This window comes from Mirounga angustirostris, unplaced genomic scaffold, assembly GCF_029215605.1.
Source record: "Mirounga angustirostris isolate CCGP_5_RB_7025 unplaced genomic scaffold, mMirAng1.0.hap1 SCAF_7, whole genome shotgun sequence".
Lineage (NCBI taxonomy): Eukaryota > Metazoa > Chordata > Mammalia > Carnivora > Phocidae > Mirounga > Mirounga angustirostris.
The window spans coordinates 8,891,226-8,910,019 of NW_026991715.1; the positions used below are offsets into that span (position 1 = coordinate 8,891,226).

At 49.3% G+C, this 18,794-nt stretch overlaps 1 protein-coding gene across 2 annotated transcripts in view; it reads right to left on the minus strand.

Annotated features, from left to right (window-relative positions):
- Window positions 1-8,622: 8,622 nt before the first annotated feature.
- GFPT2 (glutamine-fructose-6-phosphate transaminase 2) overlaps window positions 8,623-18,794 on the minus strand; it is a 41,661-nt gene continuing 31,489 nt past the window's right edge. The window contains exons 14-19 of one of the 2 annotated variants that reach the window (XM_045890667.3): window positions 16,952-17,109; window positions 16,659-16,773; window positions 13,628-13,755; window positions 11,929-12,096; window positions 10,830-10,991; window positions 8,623-9,510 (exon numbers count right to left, since the gene is read on the minus strand). In XM_045890667.3, the coding sequence (XP_045746623.1) occupies window positions 9,466-9,510; window positions 10,830-10,991; window positions 11,929-12,096; window positions 13,628-13,755; window positions 16,659-16,773; window positions 16,952-17,109 (776 nt within the window). In that variant the 3' untranslated portion in view covers window positions 8,623-9,465. Of the gene's footprint in view, window positions 9,511-10,829; window positions 10,992-11,928; window positions 12,218-13,627; window positions 13,756-16,658; window positions 16,774-16,951; window positions 17,110-18,794 lie in introns of those variants that run through there. The other variant, XM_064595780.1, reaches the window with a different exon arrangement.

The following is an 18,794-nucleotide window of genomic DNA, read 5'->3' on the forward strand; positions in this document are numbered from 1 at the left end:
CCGGGCCCTCTGGGCTGCAGGTGCAGGGTGGCAGCGGAGAGGCGGCCAGTAGGGGAATGGAGCCCGGCGCGTTTAGGGGAGAGCTCGGGGCGAGGACGAGGGGAGACCGGGGCGTGGTGTGGCCCCCGGGACGACGTGGAGACTCAGGCGGCGAGGGAGTGGGGAGGAGAGGCAGGGGTCTTGGACTCTGCGGCTTGCTATGAAAGGCCAGAAGTCGGGGAGCGGAGTGCGAGGAGGTGGCCGCGTGCAAGGCTGGTGTCCCCGCGGGTCCACGACAGAATGGAGGAGGGGACAGGCTGGTGTATTCGGGGCCAGGGGTCAAACCTCTGACTCAGAGAAAGGCAAGGTCTTAAATGGGAATGCAGTACTGAGGTCCCCCTAGGGCCTGGGGTCCATTGACACTTACCTTCTTTTGAGCCAACTCTTGCAACCCTCCGGCCCGTCGTTGGCTTCCAGCAGGCCTGGGTCGTGTGAAATGATGGGAGAGGCCAGGGGATTGCCTGTTGCCAGATTTGCGTTTGAATAAGCAAAGCTGAAAGTGAGGCGAGGAAGCTGGACGTATTGAAAAAAGATCAGAGGTCCGTGGATAGGGTGGGGGGCGGTGCACACTTTGGTCCCCAAAGTGACCGCGATAGTGGGGGACTGTGGAGGAGGAACAGCCTTCACAGGATGCCAGAGCCAACTGGGTGATCAGGGCAGGGGATACATTGGGAGGAAGAAGCAGGACCCTGCAGAGGGGGAGGTCAAGGGGCTGAGGGGCATGGAGGGTGGTGGCAGCATTTGGGGAGGATGGCAAGCCTGCGGGGATGCAGGGTCAGGCTGAGGGCACCGGGGCCTCAGAGGAGGAGTTGGGGTAGAGGACTGGATCCAGCCATGGTGTGGTCTTCCCTTAGGCCACCCGCTACCTTGGCCACCAGAGGGAGTTTTCTAAAACAAAATATGGCCCATCCTAGCTTGAAATTGTTAGCTCCTGAGTGTGATCTGAGTGAAGGAGGGCCCATCAGGTGGGTTCCTGCCCACACTGGTCCCCACATCAGCCTCATCTGCCACCTGCCCCAGGTGTGCAAGAGAAAACAGGAAGCCAGAAATTGCCATCATCAAGGATTATGGGAGACTAGTAAAGCCTGGCTGTCAGAGCTGTCTTTTCACTAAGGAGCACTCATGGGTGCTTCCCCTTAGATTAGGAAAGGGCACCCATTCCTACACACTTCCGCCAAGTTTACAACACTCACCCCATGAAAAGTGAGTACCTAAAGTCATTGTGCACGTGTGCGCACATGCACACACACACACACATCTATAGTTTTCTAAAAGGATTCTGCCTTTTCTGGTTTATGAAATACAGTGAACATTTATGGACACAGAGCTGAGGTAATGAGGTGGGGGAAGGGTCTAGTCCATGCTTGGGAGAATGCACAGAATTTTAGTGGAGGCCAAGTGAGATGGGGGAGGGGGAAGGTGTTGCATACATGAGTATGACTGACCACTGACCTAGCCTGCTGGGTGTGGAGAAATAGTTGAGGAAGGCATCCTGGATAGGAGGAATCCCCAGCTGAAGCTGGAAAGCTAGCAGGAATGTGCTAGGCCAGTGGTTTAGGCAGAAAGGGCACTGGGACCCAAAAGAAGTAAGCACCTACATGCTGTGTTCAGGAAATCCAAGGTCACCTGGTCTTGCTGGAGATGGGGAGAAGTGGACTGGAGGGTTAGTAGGGCCTTGAGGTGGACTGGGGCTGCAGACTGGAGATCCATGGACTCGCTTCAATTCACTGATATGTCTTGTTTAGCCCAGCTTTGTTTGTTTTTTTAAAATTGACTTAGTTGCCAACATTTGAAAATTGGGAGCTTTCACTTGAAAAATCTCAATTGCTGGTTTCTCTTGAGTAGTTAGAAGCTCTGGCACCATGGGGCCTGCATTCCCATAAGGAACTGAGTGGTAGCTGCCCTTTTAGGGGAGGCCCCTAGGTCACCATAGTCCCTACCACTCCCTATGACCCATCTCTGGCCATGACTTCATTAGCCCTTACCTGCTGGCCCTTGGGGCATTTCGGGATAGGGGCCCCATCTGTGGAGGGAGAGGGCAGATGTTGAGGGGTGTTAAGAAAGGAAGTGAATGATGTGCTTAGGTGTTTATTTTGGAAAGATCACTAGAGCCCATGGAGTTTCAGGGATGAGGGTCACAAGACCAGTTAGGGAGCTACTGCAAAGGCCCCTGTAAAAGAAGGTGAGGCCTGGCCTGGGGCAGGTGTCAAGAGGAAGGAACTGATTTTAAAACTGTTTCAAGACTTGAGGCCATGAAGAGTCACAGTGACTGCCACTACACAACCACCAGGATGGCTATAATAAAACAGACAGAGAATATTGTGGCAATGACGTGGAGCCACTGGAACTCCCATCCCTGCTGGTGGGAAAGCAGGAGGAGCATGCCCACTTTGGAAAACAGTTTGGCGATGTCTGGTAACATCAGACGTACACTTGTCATTCCACCCAGCAGTCCTATTCCTGGATATGTATCCGAGAGAGATAAAAACGTGTCCACACAAAGAGTTGTACATAAATATAGCAGCTTTATTCCAAACAGTCAAAAACTGGAAACAACCCAAGCCCGTGTGTAGCCTGATGGGTAAACAAACTGTGGTGCATCCATACAGTGGGCTACTACCTGGCAGTAAAAGACACTGACCTGACAGATGCACAACATGGGAAAGTACCCAAAACATCCTGCTAAGTGAAGGAAGCCAAACAAGGCTACATCTCTGTGATTTTAGAACATTCTGGAAAAAGCAAAATTGGGTCTGTGGTTGCCAAAGATCAAGGTGGGGGTGTGGGGGTGGGCGGGAATGATGACCAGGCCACGAGGGAATTTTGGGGAATGATGGGTATACTCTATATTTTAATGATGATGGTGGTCATATCACAATATGTTTATCCAATTTCAGAACTGGGCACCTGAAAGGGGGTGACTTTTAACATATGTAAAGTATTCTAAAAAACTTGATATAAAGAAAAGAAGTCTGTTTAAGAAGTAGAGTAGTCAGTCTTAGAAGTGGGGTTGGGGGTGAAGGGGGACGAGGAGTCAGAGAGTATGCCATGGTTCCTGGCTTGATTTTTGGAGAGGGGACTTCTGGCCTGGGCCTGCTCACTCACCTGCTAAGAGGAAGGCCTTAGTGAACCTGCATCTGGGCTGCCCACCTGCTGTCTGACACCTCCCCCTTCTCTGTTCCCTTCAGCTCTGCAGCTCTGTCGGTGTTCCTTTTGAGCTGAAGGCCACTGGCTGTTCTTCTTCCTGAGACCTCATTGCTCCTCGCTTCCCTGCCTTTGACTTGGCTCCTCGATGGCACAGCCGGCAGACACCGCCCACCTGGCAGACATTGCCCACTTCCCTGCCCCACATGGGAGAATAGCGCATAGGAGGGAAGGAAGAAGAGCTCAGGCTCCACTCCTTGGCCTGGGAGTGCCAGGGGACACTGAAGGCTGGTCCAGGGGTCACAGTGCTGATGGGTTCCCATGGCTCCAATCTCATCGTCCACTCTTGACTTGCCTTGACCGGGTTCCATTTGGGCTTTTCACTGAGTTGTGCTCTTCTGGGCAAGAGATTTGCTTCCCCACGCCTTAATTCCATGGGGAGTGGGCATGGTTGGTGACCCCTGCCTGATGGGGATGCCGTGAGGACTCCAGGAGAGCAGTACCAAGTTCAGGGCATAGACTGTGCACACAGGGACACTGAGTGTCCTTGTGCTGGCCTCCTCTGCTCCCTCCTCACCTTGCCTGCTCTCCCCCCACTCCCTCATTCCCTCCCCATCTCCTCCCCAGCCCTGACCAGGACCCAATGTGCCAGGGGATGCAAGTCAAGACGGTTTCCGTTGTGTGTTTGAGAAAGCCAAACTGCACTTAACCCAGTGGGGACAACTGTTGGGAGGTTCCTGCATTGTAACCCCTGGGAGAGCATAGGTGGAGCTGGCCCTGGGACCACAAGCTAGAGAAATGGGCCAGAGCCTTGGAAGCTATGGGCAAACTCTTCATCACATCCTGTTCTCCTCTGGGTCAGCTTCCTTCTCCCTGTGTCACCTTCTGCTCTTCCATTGCCCAAGGGGGGCAGACCCTCTGTCCCATATCAAGTTTGAAAATCCCCAGAGGAGGACTCTGATGGGCTCCTTGGGCAGGGCCTCCCACTTCTGGGGTGGGCAGTCAGGCTCATGTGAAGACATGGCAGGAGAAAGGGCAGAAACAGTTGGGAAAGGCAGAAGGCTGGGGGCTTATTCTCCGATCATAAGAAAGAGGGCATGGGTGCTGTATAACGGAATGCTGAATGCAGTGGCCCTCTGCCCCCCTTTTCCAGGCAGCCCCCAGAACACCAGCAACTGGACCCTTGCTGTCAGGCAAGAGACTGGAAAACTCTTCTCTGGAAGTTGGACCAGCCCTAAAACCTAAAGCAAAGATCTGACCCCTGCGCTCCCCACCCCCTGCCACCGCAGACTCCCCTAGATTACCCAGCAGAGAATCTCAGCATCAACAGGCTTCACCGTGTGTTCAGAACTTTCCTCCCACCTTGAATCTGATCAGACAGCCCAAGGTCATGTGGCAAAAAACAAAAACAAAAACAAAAACCCCCCACAAAACTAAGACAACCCAAAAAACTATCTTTTTTTTTTTTTTTGAAGATTTTATTTATTTATTTGAGACAGAGAGAATGAGAGACAGAGAGCATGAGAGGGAGGAGGGTCAGAGGGAGAAGCAGACTCCCTGCCGAGCAGGGAGCCCGATGCGGGACTCGATCCCGGGACTCCAGGATCATGACCTGAGCCGAAGGCAGTCGCTTAACCAACTGAGCCACCCAGGCGCCCCCAAAAAACTATCTTGAAAGAAACAGATTATAGTGAAAAAGAAAGGAAATTCTAAAAGGAAAAATACGTTGCCAGCTTCAGAGAGAATGAAAGTCTCGCATCCTTGAAGCCGTTAGAAAGATACTGAGCACACCTATATGCCCTTGCTCTCTCGGCTGAGATGGCCTAGAAGCGGCAACACCCCAGCAGGAAAAGCACACCCGGAGCCCAGGAATTGTTTTCTACTGCCCATTCTCCAACAAAAGAGACCAGGGGCCCCAAATCAGTAATGGCTGATTCTAGGGCTGGGGGAGGGGATACACAAGAGGAGACTGGAGCATCTTGGGGTGCAAGAAAATAAAGAAGGGCTTACAATACACACACATACACACACACACAGAGTTACTTCCTCAGTAAATGGGGAAGAACAGACAAGCCTGTACCGAATCCCAAATAATTTACGTAGACAATCCCCTCTCAGGAAGGCAAAGCATAACTCTCCACTCACTCAGTGGGGGGGTGGGATAGTGACTTCCTTCCAAAGAGTTCAGTATGGAAAGGGAGAAAAATGAGACTACTGCACACAGGTGACCAAGAGATCGTAACAATGACAAGACATGTTGATAGCATGTTCCCCTCTGCATATGGAGTAATGAGAATGGCACTTTATTTCTGGGGTCTTCCTCCCCAAAACACGTAACCTCAGTTTACCATGCAAAAGCATCAGACAAACCCAGTTGGGGAACATTCTAGAAAATACCCACCAGTTATCCTCAAAAATGTCAAGATCATTCAAAACAAAGGAAGTCTGAGAAACGGTCACAGCCAAGAGGAGCCTAAGGAAACATGTAATGTGATGTCAGGAAAAAGCAAGAAAAGGACATTAGGTAAAAACTAAGGAAATGTGAATAAAGTATGGGCTGTAGTTAATTTTTAAAAAAATATGCATTATAAATATATATGTATATATTCAGAGCAAAAAAAAAAATAGAGCCCTTGGAAATTAAATCGTATTGGCAGAAATGAAAACTCTTAGTAGTAAACAGATTGGGAGAATAAGTCAAATCTCCCATTAGTAGAGCAAAAAGATAAGATGCACACACACACACACAAAAGACAGGAAATGAGAAGCCTGTCCAGAAGCTTCAACCTCTGAAATAAGAGGGGCCAGGAAAACAAAAGAAATCCACAGAAAAGTAATTCAAGAAGATTCCCCAGAATGGAGGACCAGGAGGTACCAGCCTGAAATCAACACCAAATGAGAAGAGACCCAAGACAGCTCGCTGTGGCATTTGAGAACACAGGGGGAGAAAAAGAGGGAAATACAAAGGTCACCTACATCAGAGTGAGTTTGAAACCCTCAATTGCAAAACCATGAACAAGATCATGGAGATTTACCTTTACAGTTCTGAAGAAAACATGTTTTGTGACCTAGAATTCTATACGTAGCTAAACCCTCAGTCCCGTGTGAGGCATAAAGTCTTTTACTTCTCAAGGTCTCAGAAATTTATCTCCCAGCCTCCTTTACTCAAGAAGGATGTACCCCACCAAGATGACAAAGGAAACTCAGAAGGAAGATGTGAGATACGGGAAGCAGGATGAAAGGGACTCCCTTGGAGGATGATGGAGTGCTCCCAGGATGGCAGCTCTGCAGCAGACGTGGAGGGAGCTGAGCCATCCTGCAGCGGGGTGACCCCAGAGGCAGCCGGGCATCACAAAGACCCCCCAGTTCCATCGGGCCATCTTCTTAAACCAAGGACAGAACGTCCAGGACGGCTTGGCCCAGATTCTCACCAGGACTTGGCTTGTCTTGACCATGTGCCCCCGAGGGTCTCTCCCCTGATGCTCTGCTGAGGGCACGCATATCCCCCATAGAAGTTCTCAGCGTTTCCCTGAGAGCAGGAGGCAGCCCCTTCCCTCTGGCCGTACTCCTGCCACATGTCCGGTGCCTGGTCCACACCTCAGTCTTGCTAAGCGCCCAAGTGTGAAGAGCCCTGTGTTTCCCAAGACTCGCTTGTGAGATGAAATGCATTTCTCTGGTTCTCATCCAGATAAAAATGTTCTGGCTAGTCTGTAAAGTCTCCTAACCTCAGAAGCTGTAATGACCACCACGTCTGGTTAAAAAGACAGAAAGGAGGGGCGCCTGGGTGGCTCAGTCATTGGGCATCTGCCTTCAGCTCAGGTCATGATCCCAGGGTCCTGGGATCGAGTCCCACATCGGGCTCCCTCCTCGGGGGGAAGCCTGCTTCTCCCTCTCCCCCTCCTGCTGCTTGTGTTCCTACTCTCGCTATCTCTGTCTCTGTCAAATAAATAAATAAAATCTTAAAAAAAAAAAAAAAAGACAGAAAGGAGGGGCGCCTGGGTGGCTCAGTCGGTTAAGCGGCTGCCTTCGGCTCAGGTCATGATCCCAGGGTCCTGGGATCAAGTCCCACATGGGGCTCCTTGCTCAGCGGAGGGTCTGCTTCTCCCTCTCCCACTCCCCCTGCTTGTGCTCTCTCTCTCTCTCTCTCTCTCTCTCTCTGATAAATAAATAAATAAAATCTTAAAAAAAAAAAAAGACAGAAAGGATTGCCGGTTTTGCCAGCAAGACTTACACACCCTGGTGAATCTGTGGGAAGGGCTGGGGGCCGTGGCTCAGAGGATGTCCCCATGGCTCCTGGGTTCCTGCCAGCCCTTCAGAAGTGGGATTCCGGAGGAGCTACAGGAAACCTCTGTTGGTAGCTGCCATTGCCTGGAGCACAAGGCGGTGGGTGAGTTTTAGGGAGCACTGCCGTAGCATGTGCTTTGCGGCTAAGGACCATAGAAGGACCTCCTCTCTGCCAAAGCCATGATTCTGTCTGCTTCTGCCCAAGGAGAAAGAAGTAACATGATTTCTCCATAAATAATATGATTTCTAAACTGCCTCCCAGATCTTCCGTGAAGTGTCTCACTGGTGGAATTTTAACTTGGAAATGTAATTCCTAGGTTGCCAAGCCCCGTGACACAGGGGAGGGCATAGGAAAGGATGGAAAAGTTACTGAGTAGCCCACAGGTAATCCTGAACAAAGGTCTGATGGTAAACTAGAGTCACTCACACCAGTTAGTGGTCATGAAGACACTATTCAAGCCATCTGGGATAGCCACTTTCTTTGGGAGCCTGAATTCCGACCCCACAAGCCTTCAGAACTCTGGCCCTGGCTTCTTATATTCCTGCCTGACTGTATTGATAAAATTGGTGACTATGATGGATCCATGGAAATAAAAAGTATGGATTTGAGGGGCGCCTGGGTGGCTCAGTAGGTGAAGCGTCTGCCTTCAGCTCAGGTCATGATCCCAAGGTCCTGAGATCAAGTCCCACATCGAGCCCCACTTTGGGCTCCCTGCTCAGCGGGGAGCCTGCTTCTCCCTCTCTCCCCTGCTCATCCTCTATTTCTCGCTAGCTCGCTCTCTCTCTCTCAAATAAATAAATAAAATCTTAAAAAAGAAAGTACGGATTTGAGAGTTTCACCCCTGCATGTTGCCTTCGGGTTCTGGGCAACCGTCTTAAACAGCATCACGTGGTTCAACCCCCTCCAACAGCTGTTCAGTGGACTCAACCAAGAGTTCCAAATATCCTACAGTTTGTTCCCTCCTGTAAAATAAATACTCCTCATTTTCACACTAGAAGTATGCAGGTCACAGGTGTGGACACAGTGCCATTGGCTACTAAGAAACGGGGTTCATTGCCACCAGACCCTGCTGATTTCCTGTTTTGAGAAGCCCTCAAAATCCAAGTACACAAAAAAGAATGAGATTACCAGAAATCCAAACACACAAGCCAAAAAAGAATTGTACTGTCTTTATTGTCTTAAAATTGCATAGTATTTTGATTGTGCACGCTTTTAAACAGAGGGCAAGGTAGCCCACTTGAAACTACTCTCTTGCATGGGATATTTCAAGCTGTTCTACTACAGGTAGGAGCCGGGACCAAAATGCTGCCTGGGCTTAAAAAGAACCATGATCAGATTTAACCGAAGTTGGAGAGTTGGAGGGATTTATAGGAGAAGAAACCGTTGAAGGACATTGAGATTTTGAAGGGATTTACAGGAGGCACCGGAAGGTCGGGGCGGGTGGGGGCTTCCCTGACGTCAGGGGACAGGATTCAGGGGCAGCCCAGAGAGGACAGGAAAGGAGAAAGGAGTCCAGAGGGGCAATGCCTTGTGCTCAAATCTGAGATGAACGCCCCCCCGCCAGGAGGCTGGGGGGTACATGGTCTGGGAGTTACCTTGGCTCTAGAAAGCCACATACTAGAAAAATAACTTAAAAGCTATACAGTCATCATTATAAATATTTTGTCTTTTAAAACTAACTAGTGTTGGTTAAAAAAAGGTTCACAGTTACTCTGAAGAGAGCTGTGTCTCTATTGCACAGTAGTGGAAAAGTCCGCTCTGATCCCCATGTGTAAACAATGATTCCTTTCTCCTCTGGCAACTTCGGGACACAGAGAAACAGTATCTGCTGTAAGCGAAGCACTTGGGTACAAGGCACCTGGCAGCTGTCAAGCTCTACTGGGATCTACTCGGAACACACAGAATGCCCACTGTTCTTCCCACTTGGGCGTCCCTGGGACGGGCCTCGAAGCACACACGACAGGTGGCAATGGCCTCCTCAGGCTCTTCCTTGTTCTCTATTCCACGGTTACAGACTTGGCCAGATTTCTGGGGAAGTCGACCTAAAACGAGAGAAAGTAGCTGCTCAGGAGCCCCTAGAGCTCAGCAACGTGCCGTGGCATAAAGCCTGTTATCAGAGTACTAGAAGAAAAGGAGATGGGTGTTCTGGTCACCTTGAACTATGAGCTAGTTCCTGGAGACCAGCATCTTGGAAGTCATTCCTTATTCCAGAAACGTCACTCAACTATATCATGTTTATTTCATTCAATAAACACTTAGTGTGCGCCTGATTCGTGTCATGCTGCGTTAAAACTATTGAAAGGATCCGATTCATGCTATTAAAACCAGTGAGCTCAGTGTGTCCTGTTAAATATTCACTTTTCTTGGAAGGGTGTACACCCAATCCACAAGATTTGTTAGTCCAGGGTGGGGGCTGGGAAGAAAAGGTGACTGGGGATGGTTGATAGAGCAGGCTTCAATTTTATCTACAATATCTTCTTTTGCTTACAATAATGTTTTTTTAAAAAGAAACAAATATGGCAAAACGTTAGCCAATGGCAGTTCTGGATATGTGCACCATTAGGTATTTGTTACATTGTGGGGTTTTGTTTTGTTTTGTTTTTTTGGTATGGTTATGTATCTTTAAAAGCTTCTCAAAATTAAATTGTAATAAAACTTCTTTTTCTTTACACAGTGAGTTGTATGCTCATACACTTTTGCCAGTGGGATTGTAAATTGGTTCTTTTCTGGAACATAAATTGACAATATATGTTGGGAGTCTCAAAATGTTGAATCATTTGCTAGACTGAGGACAAGTTTTAAATGTGGGAGGACGATACATGTGCAGAGATGTTCACTGCATTCTGATTTATGCAGCCATTTCCTCCCAAATTAGCAACAGTTTAAATAACAGAAGACTGGCTAAGTCATTGTTACAATCCATGCTACAAGACTGTGGGAATATTGTACATGTTGCTTGTATAAGTTATTATATTTGGAATACTGTAAATGTTGCTTACAATAAGTTCAAGATGTAAGAAAATGCTTGTAAATATATTTAAAGGGAAGATGTAAAATGTCATCCTCGATATAATCTCAAAAAATGTTCAAAAATTCACACACACAAGGAAAAGACTGGAATGAATTATTAAATTTGCCAATTAGCCTTGCCCCTCTGGGTGATGAGTTTATAGTCTAATATGGTCTTCATAATCTTGCAACTTGTTTTCAAGGGATATAAGTTACTTTAAAAAGAGAGTTGTTTTAAATGAAAAAAATGTCTCCTATGAATATTTACACCCAATAAGCACTCAAGAACAAAATCAAACTCTGGGGTTATGTTTTCCCCCTTTGGGGGGGTTCGGCGCGGTTTCAGACGTACGTCATATCCTCGGAGAACAGCCAGATGAAAGGACAGGAGCTGCAGTGGGATCACACTCAGGATGCCCTGGAGGCAGTCCACCGTGTGGGGCAGCTCGATCGTCTTATACGCGAACTTGGAACTCTCAGTGTCGTCCCTGCAGCACAGTATAATCGGGCGACCCTAAAGCGGAGAAATAGGATCACGACATGCAGTCTGTCTCTGAAAGAACAGCCCCTCACCTACAGCAGAGTTTCTGAGATCAACCTCATTGCCATGATCACAGTGGCCTCTTGCTTTTGTTGCAAGTATGGGGGAGGTGCTGTGCATGACTGGTGCGAAGGACAAAGTGTTGGATGCTGTTGGGTGAGTTTCTCTCCCTTCCCTAGTAGGGTGATCGCCAGCCTGTAGCATCCATTTCTAGCACCCATCTGTTGAGTGGCTTCAGTGTGCCTTGCCAAGGGCAGGGCACACGGCACACCTACTCTTCACTCTCAGGGGACTCACAACTGAGGGGTAGAAAACAAAAACAGAAGCAAGCCAACCAATAACTAATGATGAATTCCAGATAAATGCCACAGAAGCCACAAAACACGGTAATATGATTGGAAGACACTGGTGAGGAAGAGCCAGCGCCAAGGCATAGAGACAGAAATCAGCTCGGCCTGAGTGGGAAACAGAAGGAAGGGGCCAGATAATGCAGGCTTATGGTCACTCTAGTTTTATGGGAAGCCACAGGAAGGCTTTAGGCAAGGAAGTAAAGCGATTTGTGTTTTCTAACTTCTGTTATATAAAACCAGCAGCTGGCTGAAGGGCATTGTTGGATCTCACGTCCCTGTAACTTCATGAGCCCTCCCAGGATGGATCTGTGCTCCCACCTCCGGGCGGCTCCACGCTGGGAATCCGGGACAGCTCGGGCCAATCTGGGTCACAAGGTCTCACTGAGGAGCCGTCGTGCCCATGGCCACAGGCTGGCCAGTCATTTCTGAATGTGTGTGCCACTCTGAGGGGGTCTAGGAGAGAGTGTGTGGTCAAGCCTTCTCAGTGTCAGGACTGCTCATAACCAGTGTATGGGAGAGAACAGGAGAGAGGGGGCCCCAGCCCAGCTGACAGCCCTCACCTGGCGGGCTGTGACCTGCTGCAGGGCATTCTGGCATTTGGCAAAGCAAGGGTCCTTCATGATGACCATGATGACGGGCATCTGCTTGTCAATCAGCGCCAAGGGTCCGTGCTTCAGCTCCCCAGCCAGGATGCCTTCTGAATGCATGTAGGTTATCTCTTTAATTTTCTGGGGAAACACGAGGTGGGGTCCGTGTGATACCGGGCAGACAGGGGGCTGGAGCAGATCAGCCAGAGGGGAGGGAGGGGAGCTGGGGGAGGGATGAATCCAGAAGGCAGGGAGCTGAGGGCTGCAGGGCAGATGAACGAGTGCGTGAAGTGGTCAGCAGCACTGAGGGCAGCTCGAGGCCAGGGCCAGGGCAGGCTGGTGTCCAGAGCATGCACAGAGCCCAGCACACAGCCTGCGTCCCCAGACCAGCCCCCAGCACAGCCGCCCCCCCCTTGGATGGACAAGTCCACACTGATCTGGCTCGCCCTTTCCACCCTCTGTCCGGGCCCCATGGCCTTCCCACAGTTACAGTTTGTAATGATGGCATTGCATTCTGTCTAGATATACCTTCCTTCAGTGATCTGGTTGGTCGGTGCCCCCAATTCTAGACCATTAATAACTTCCAAAGGGTTCCTCCAGCTTACTTAGGAGGCAAAAATCACACACACTGGGCTGTTATTGGAATTCTTCCCTGTGTTTAGGGAGATCCATTTCTATTAGGTTGTCATTAAACCTACGTCACTGAACCGGTGAGTGTCAAATGAAACATTTCTCAACTCCCCTAGAACTATTTATTTTGGTGGGGGGAAACTGGCAGGGGCATGGCTCCACCCAAATGCCGCAGACAGCTGGAGTGCCGGCCCCCAGGAGACCACAGAGGGGCCATTGATGTGCGCTAGCAACGGGTGTAAAAGCTTCTTTCTTCCCCCAAAGACTGACTTGGAGACACAGCTGAATATGCATCTTTCACCAGCACACTGGGGCACTGCAGCTGAGCCCCCCCAACCCCCTGCACCAGGCAGCAGAGGCGTGGGGGAGCTGCAAGTGGACTCCCCCCAGGCCTTGCTCCTATGGTGCCCCCCCCCAAGCAGCGTGCCCAGCCCTTCACTTCTTTTGGGAGGGGTCAGAGCCTCAGAGGAAGCCTGTGGAATTTGGAGCTCACTGCCGGTCAGGCAGCTCTGGCTTGTGCAAACCCTCCCCCCCACCCCCCCCACCACTCGTAAAACCCTCTGAGTGTTTCTCTCAAATAGAGGTGACAGGGAAGGAGCAAGGACTTGCTCCTGAGGAAGAGGAGGGGAGCCAAGCTGGGCCAGGGATGATGCCCTTGCTTGGGTCCCGAGCGCGGCCCCACCTGTGCACGGTCTCCCGTTGGCTTTGGTTGAGCATTCTCATCCATAAGCAGCAAGCAGAGAGTGGGTTATGTGCTAGCACTAGACTCAGCCCCTGGACAGCACTGCCCCACCCTCTTGGTAGCCCCGTGATCCTGGCACCTGCCCACGCTCCATCAGCTCTCGTTCTAGGGTTTGGATCTTTAGTGCCACAACATAGCCAGTTACCAATTTTAAAAAGGCAGGCTGAGGATCCCTAGTAGGGTTGGAAACTCATTCCGTCAGGATCTCCAGCTCCCCTTGGAAGTCTGAGGACTAACAGGGAAACTGCAGAGCCCTCATGCAGGGGCTGGTGGGGGGGTGGTTGGACAGAGGAGGCTCACCAGGGCTCCTTCCAGGCACGTGGCATAGTTATAGCCCCGTCCCATGACCAGGAGCGACCTCTGTGTGTAGAGCTCCAGGGCCAGGTCATGAATCTTCTCATCCAGCGACAGCACTTCCTTGATCAGCCCTAAATCGCAAATACAGCAGAGAGGATGCCAGTCATACTAGATTTTATAGCAAGATTCACAAAGAAAAATCATGGTGTAGAGACGAAGTTTTGGGAACTCACACCACTTCATACACTTGGCTTCCTCTCGCATTAGTTTCAAAGGGTTTTAAATGGAGATTATGGGAAATAACTTGGGTGATTAGGCAGGATTTTGTTTATGTTCATACTTTCTCGAGCATGTAAGGTAAGCAGAGAAGTGTTATTTCTAGCTCCATTTTACTGGTAAGGCAACTGAGGCTCAGAGAGGCTAAATCACCAGCTGGTCAGCCACAGGGCTGACACCCCAAATTAATGCCCCATCGCCCCATCCAGCCCACCTGCTGGAGACACCAGTGTAAGTTGGACCAACGCTTCCCAAACTTTTTGGCCTCAAGACTTACTTGCACTCTTAAAAATGATTGTGAATCCTTAAGACACTTTGTTTCTGTTGGTTCTATCAATATTTACCAGATTAGAAACTGACAAAATTAAAGATATTTTTATTCATTCATTTAAAAGTCACAATAAACCCATTATACATTTTTAAAAGTTAGAATAATAGTGCTGTTTATATTTTTGTAAATCTTTTTAAATGCCTGACTTTGTAATAAAGCCATTTAGATCCTCGCATCTGTTTCTCATTCAACCTGTTGTGATATGTTCTTTTGGTTGAAGAATAGGGAGAAAATCCAGCCTCACAGAGATTTCTAGTTGGAGAAGGAAGGAACATATAAATAACTTTTTTCCAATAATTGTGAATGTTCTTCTCCGATATTACATCAAAGTCAAGAAAAGATAATTTCTTTTTCTTAATTAATTTATTTAACTAATCTCTTCACCCAACATGGGCTCGAACTCATGACCCCGAGATTAAGAGTCACAAGCTCTACTGATTGAGCCATCCAGGCGTCCCAAGAAACAGTAATTTCTTAAAAGAGTAGTTGCAAATGTAGACTCTGAAATCATATCAATAAATTTTCCCACCTTGTGACATTAAAATTTATCTGTCTATCTTGCACTTATTTAAATGGAGGTTTTACGCGTGTATACTTTTGTGACATCACGCATTGGCCATTTGGAAAATATAGGTCCACTGAATTATACAAATCTTCTAAAAATGGACACATTTCATCATAAAATATGGTTTTTTCAGAAATGACATGTCTTCAAATCACCATGGCCTGATCAGAGATGTCTTTAAGTGGTGGGAATTGGTCAAGCTCACACTCACAAGCTACAGGTTTTCCCAAATCCTAAATTTCACATGAAAGCCTGAAGTTTATCACTGGCAAGAGACAGTCGGTTTTTCTTCTTAAGTGTCGGCCTAACTTTGCTCATTTTTGAGAAAATGTCTGCCACGTACTCAAGTCAGCTTGCTACTCTAACAATTCCAGGGTGCTTTTCTTGGAAACAACCTTCACACTCTTCAGTGTGATTTAGGCACACTTCCCATTTTGTCAAACAGAACATTAAAAAGTGTTGCAATTTACTAAGATTAATGCATTTTCCTGCTTCATGAAGGACATCTTGGAGCCAAGCTAGGTGCGAGGTGGTGTATGCTAAGGCCCCAATGGGGGCACCGCCGCCTTTGCAAATGTCCTCACAGCGAAAAAGGCAAACGCATTTATTATAAATAACGTGTTTACTGTGAGACTGGGGACCTGCAGACCACATCTTGAGAACCGCTGACTTAGACATCAGGGTCGAGTACTGTTTTGCCCCATTCGTATCTGGCTTAAAGTGAAGAATAGTTTTCTCGTCCACACATTTTCAGCATGTTGTGTTGGCCAGATGCAGATCTCTGGGCTTTTTATGGTTAGATGGTGGTTCTCCCTCACTGCCTTCTCCGGGGTTTGCCCCTGCCTCCCAGGGAGGACCCAGTCCTTCCCGGTCTCGGGGAGGGGCTGCCCCCCAGCCTCATGACCATCCTGCCCCTGCACTTTCTCCTTGTCAGCCCAGCGGTGAGATCTGTTTCATTTCACGCCCTCAGAGCTGCACAAAGAAAACACAGTAGGTCTCTCTGCTTCCCTGGAGTGCGAGTGTCCGAAGGAAAGGCACTCCCAAGATGGCACACGGGGCAGGAAACACCACTGGGCCCTGATCCCTGTGTGGCGAATGATTGAAACCATGGTCCCCCCTTCCCCCCAAAGAGCTTGTGATTCAGTGTCATAGACGTGGCATCTCACGAACTACAACAGATGGGACCCAGCAGAAGAGTGGAGTTTGGTGAGATAGAAGGAGCAGTCTGGGACAGGAAAAGGCTCAGGGCCATTTACTCCTCCTCAGATATTTGCTGAGCACCTACTGTATACCTGCCCTGCCTGGGCACCAGGCATCCAGCAATGATTCTGATAGATAGGGTTGTATGCTCACTGGGCTGACATGTTAGTTAGGAGACAAGCCAGTATACGGGAGAACAGGTAACTTCAGATCATTGCATGTGCTATAAAGACAAGAAATGGGCTAACATTTTGTAGCTGGGGTAGGGGACTAGTTAGGATGGCCAGGAAGGGTCCCAGGAAGTGACATTTGAACTCAGACTTGAATGATGAGAAGCCATCAGCTGGGGAGCTGGAGGAAGGTTTCTGTAGAGGAAAGGGCCAGTGTAAAGGCCCTGTGGTGGAAAGAGCTTGGCACTGCTGAGGATCAGAAGGTCATGAGGCAGCCCAAGGAGGAAGGGAGGGAGTGGAATGAGGTCAGAGGAAGCAGGGGCCAAGTGTGCAGGGTTCTAAGGCCTAGTGAAGAGTGCAGACTTTAATCTTGGCCCAGGGGGAGCTTCTGGAGGCATTTAGTGGTGACCACGAAGTTTTGAGGAGGAGGAAGTTATTAACAGCACTGTTTATGGGAGACAGTGATAAGGAAACTTTAGCTCTGGAACATACCAGGTAAAGACTGTAAACCACAGATGATCTCTCGCCTTCTGTTTTGCAGTGAAATTCGGTCTTCAGACATCATTAAACCAAACATCACCAGGGAGATGAACTGACTGGTGTAAGCCTGTGGATAAAATGGTGACTCTGGCAGAGCAGGGGCGAACGTGGGCTTGTGGACCACGCGGGAGGAGGCGCATCAGTGGGCCCCCCGGCCCCACAGCCCCCTGTCTGCCCGGCTAGCCGAGGCCCTCCCCCGGGGCACACCTGTCCGCCCGGCCAGGGCACAGGTGGGAGGTGCCTACCTTGGTGCTGGCCACGCCGATCTCTGGCCCCGCGTTGATGTGGACACCGCAGTCGGTCTCTCGGGAGATGGAGCTGCCCACGGTGTTGGTGACACCCACGGTCAGGGCCCGGCGATCCTTACAGTAGCGTAACGCCAGGAGGGTGTCTGCAGTCTCACCTGCCACATGGGTCCCCCCCCCAGCCACGTGTTCACAGGAGTGTGGCTCTGCCAGCTCGAGCCCCCCGGCCCCCCAACTCTTGTACTCTCGCTCTTAGGTGGCAATCAGGGCCTGGACATAGCTGGCATGTTCTCAGAAAGGAAAATCCACATGTGACAATTTTTCTGGTTGATTCTCGGATTCAAGATTTGGCTACTCTTTATGTGCCAAGGACATTTTCATCTATCACTGTTTCTCTGAGCTCTCAAGGCGGCCCCACAGGGGTCATCGTCCCCCTTGAGGATGAGGTCCTCGGAGATGAAGGGAACTGGTGCCTTGCTTCCTCGGGGCCATGCGGCTGTGGGTGACAGACGAGCCAACCCAGGTATGCCTGGCTCCCAGCATCCTTGCTAGGACTTTAAGCTGCCTTATTCAGAATGTGCTGAGATTTAATGTTTAAAAAGCAAGAATGCCCCGGAATGGCCATTTCTCAAATAGATCTTGTTTTAAAGCAGAATGCTTCATGCAGCCTGCCAGTGTGAACTCAAAATTATTTTTTATGATAAAGCTACTTAAATTGGTGCGTGAATAAGCCAGCACAGGAGCCCTGTATTTGTAAGTCCTGAAAGCTCAAACTAAATGAAATATGATCTGATCATAGAATTAAACCCATCGCCTGGGTGGCTCAGTCGGTTAAGCATCTGCCTTCGGCTCAGGTCATGATCCCGGGATCCTGGGATCGAGTCCCGCATCGGGCTCCCTGCTCGGTGGGAGCCTGCTTCTTCCTCTCCCACTCCCCCTGCTTGTGTTCCCTCTCTTGCTGTGTCTCTCTCTGTCAAATAAATAAATAAAATCTTAAAAAGAAACTCAAGCCCACCGATGTCCTCGTGGCCACGACTTTTCCGCAATACGTGTGTGTCCCCATCTCCTTTTTCTCTTCAGATGTGTGTCTAGGGCACAGACCTTCCTCAGCACCAGTGGGGCTCAGGGCTCGGAGGCAGGGAGCCGGATGGCTCTATCTTCATCAACCCCACCCCCTAGTGTCTGATACAGTATTTTTTTTTTTTTTTATTTGACAGGGAGAGAGAGACAGCTAGAGAGGGGGAGTGGGAAAGGGAGAAGCAGGCTCCCCCCTGAGCAGGGAGCCCGATGCGGGGCTCGATCCCAGGACCCTGGGATCATGATCTAAGCCAAAGGCAGACGTTTAACGACTGAACCACCCAGGCGCCCCTGATAAAGTATTTTTTTAAAAACTTAATGAGAAGGGCTGGACAAAACGAAACTAAATCTTTGCTGTGTAGACACCCGAAGCTGCCACTGCCATTATTTTTACACTAAATCTGCTCTTTTTCTTTGGTTGATGGCTCCCACCCAATTCAGGAAACATTCTGAGGCTCTGACGGGATTGCAAACCCACAGGCAACGCTGGCATCTCAAGGCCCAGGGCAGCACGTGGCTCCAGGTAGGCAGCCAGATGGTGGGTGTGTCTGCATTCGTTTTTCTGAGTTTGTCGTTGAAATGGAAATGGTCTTAAAAATTCAACTGGGCAGCAGGATTCAAAGTCCCAACGGATATTAGGGCATTGCTGCTAACGTGTTCATGGTGGTAATGACATTGTGGTTATGTTTTTTTTTTTTCTTTTACCATTTAGAGATACATTGTGAGGTATTTATGAAGCGACACAATGTCTGGGATTGACTTCAAA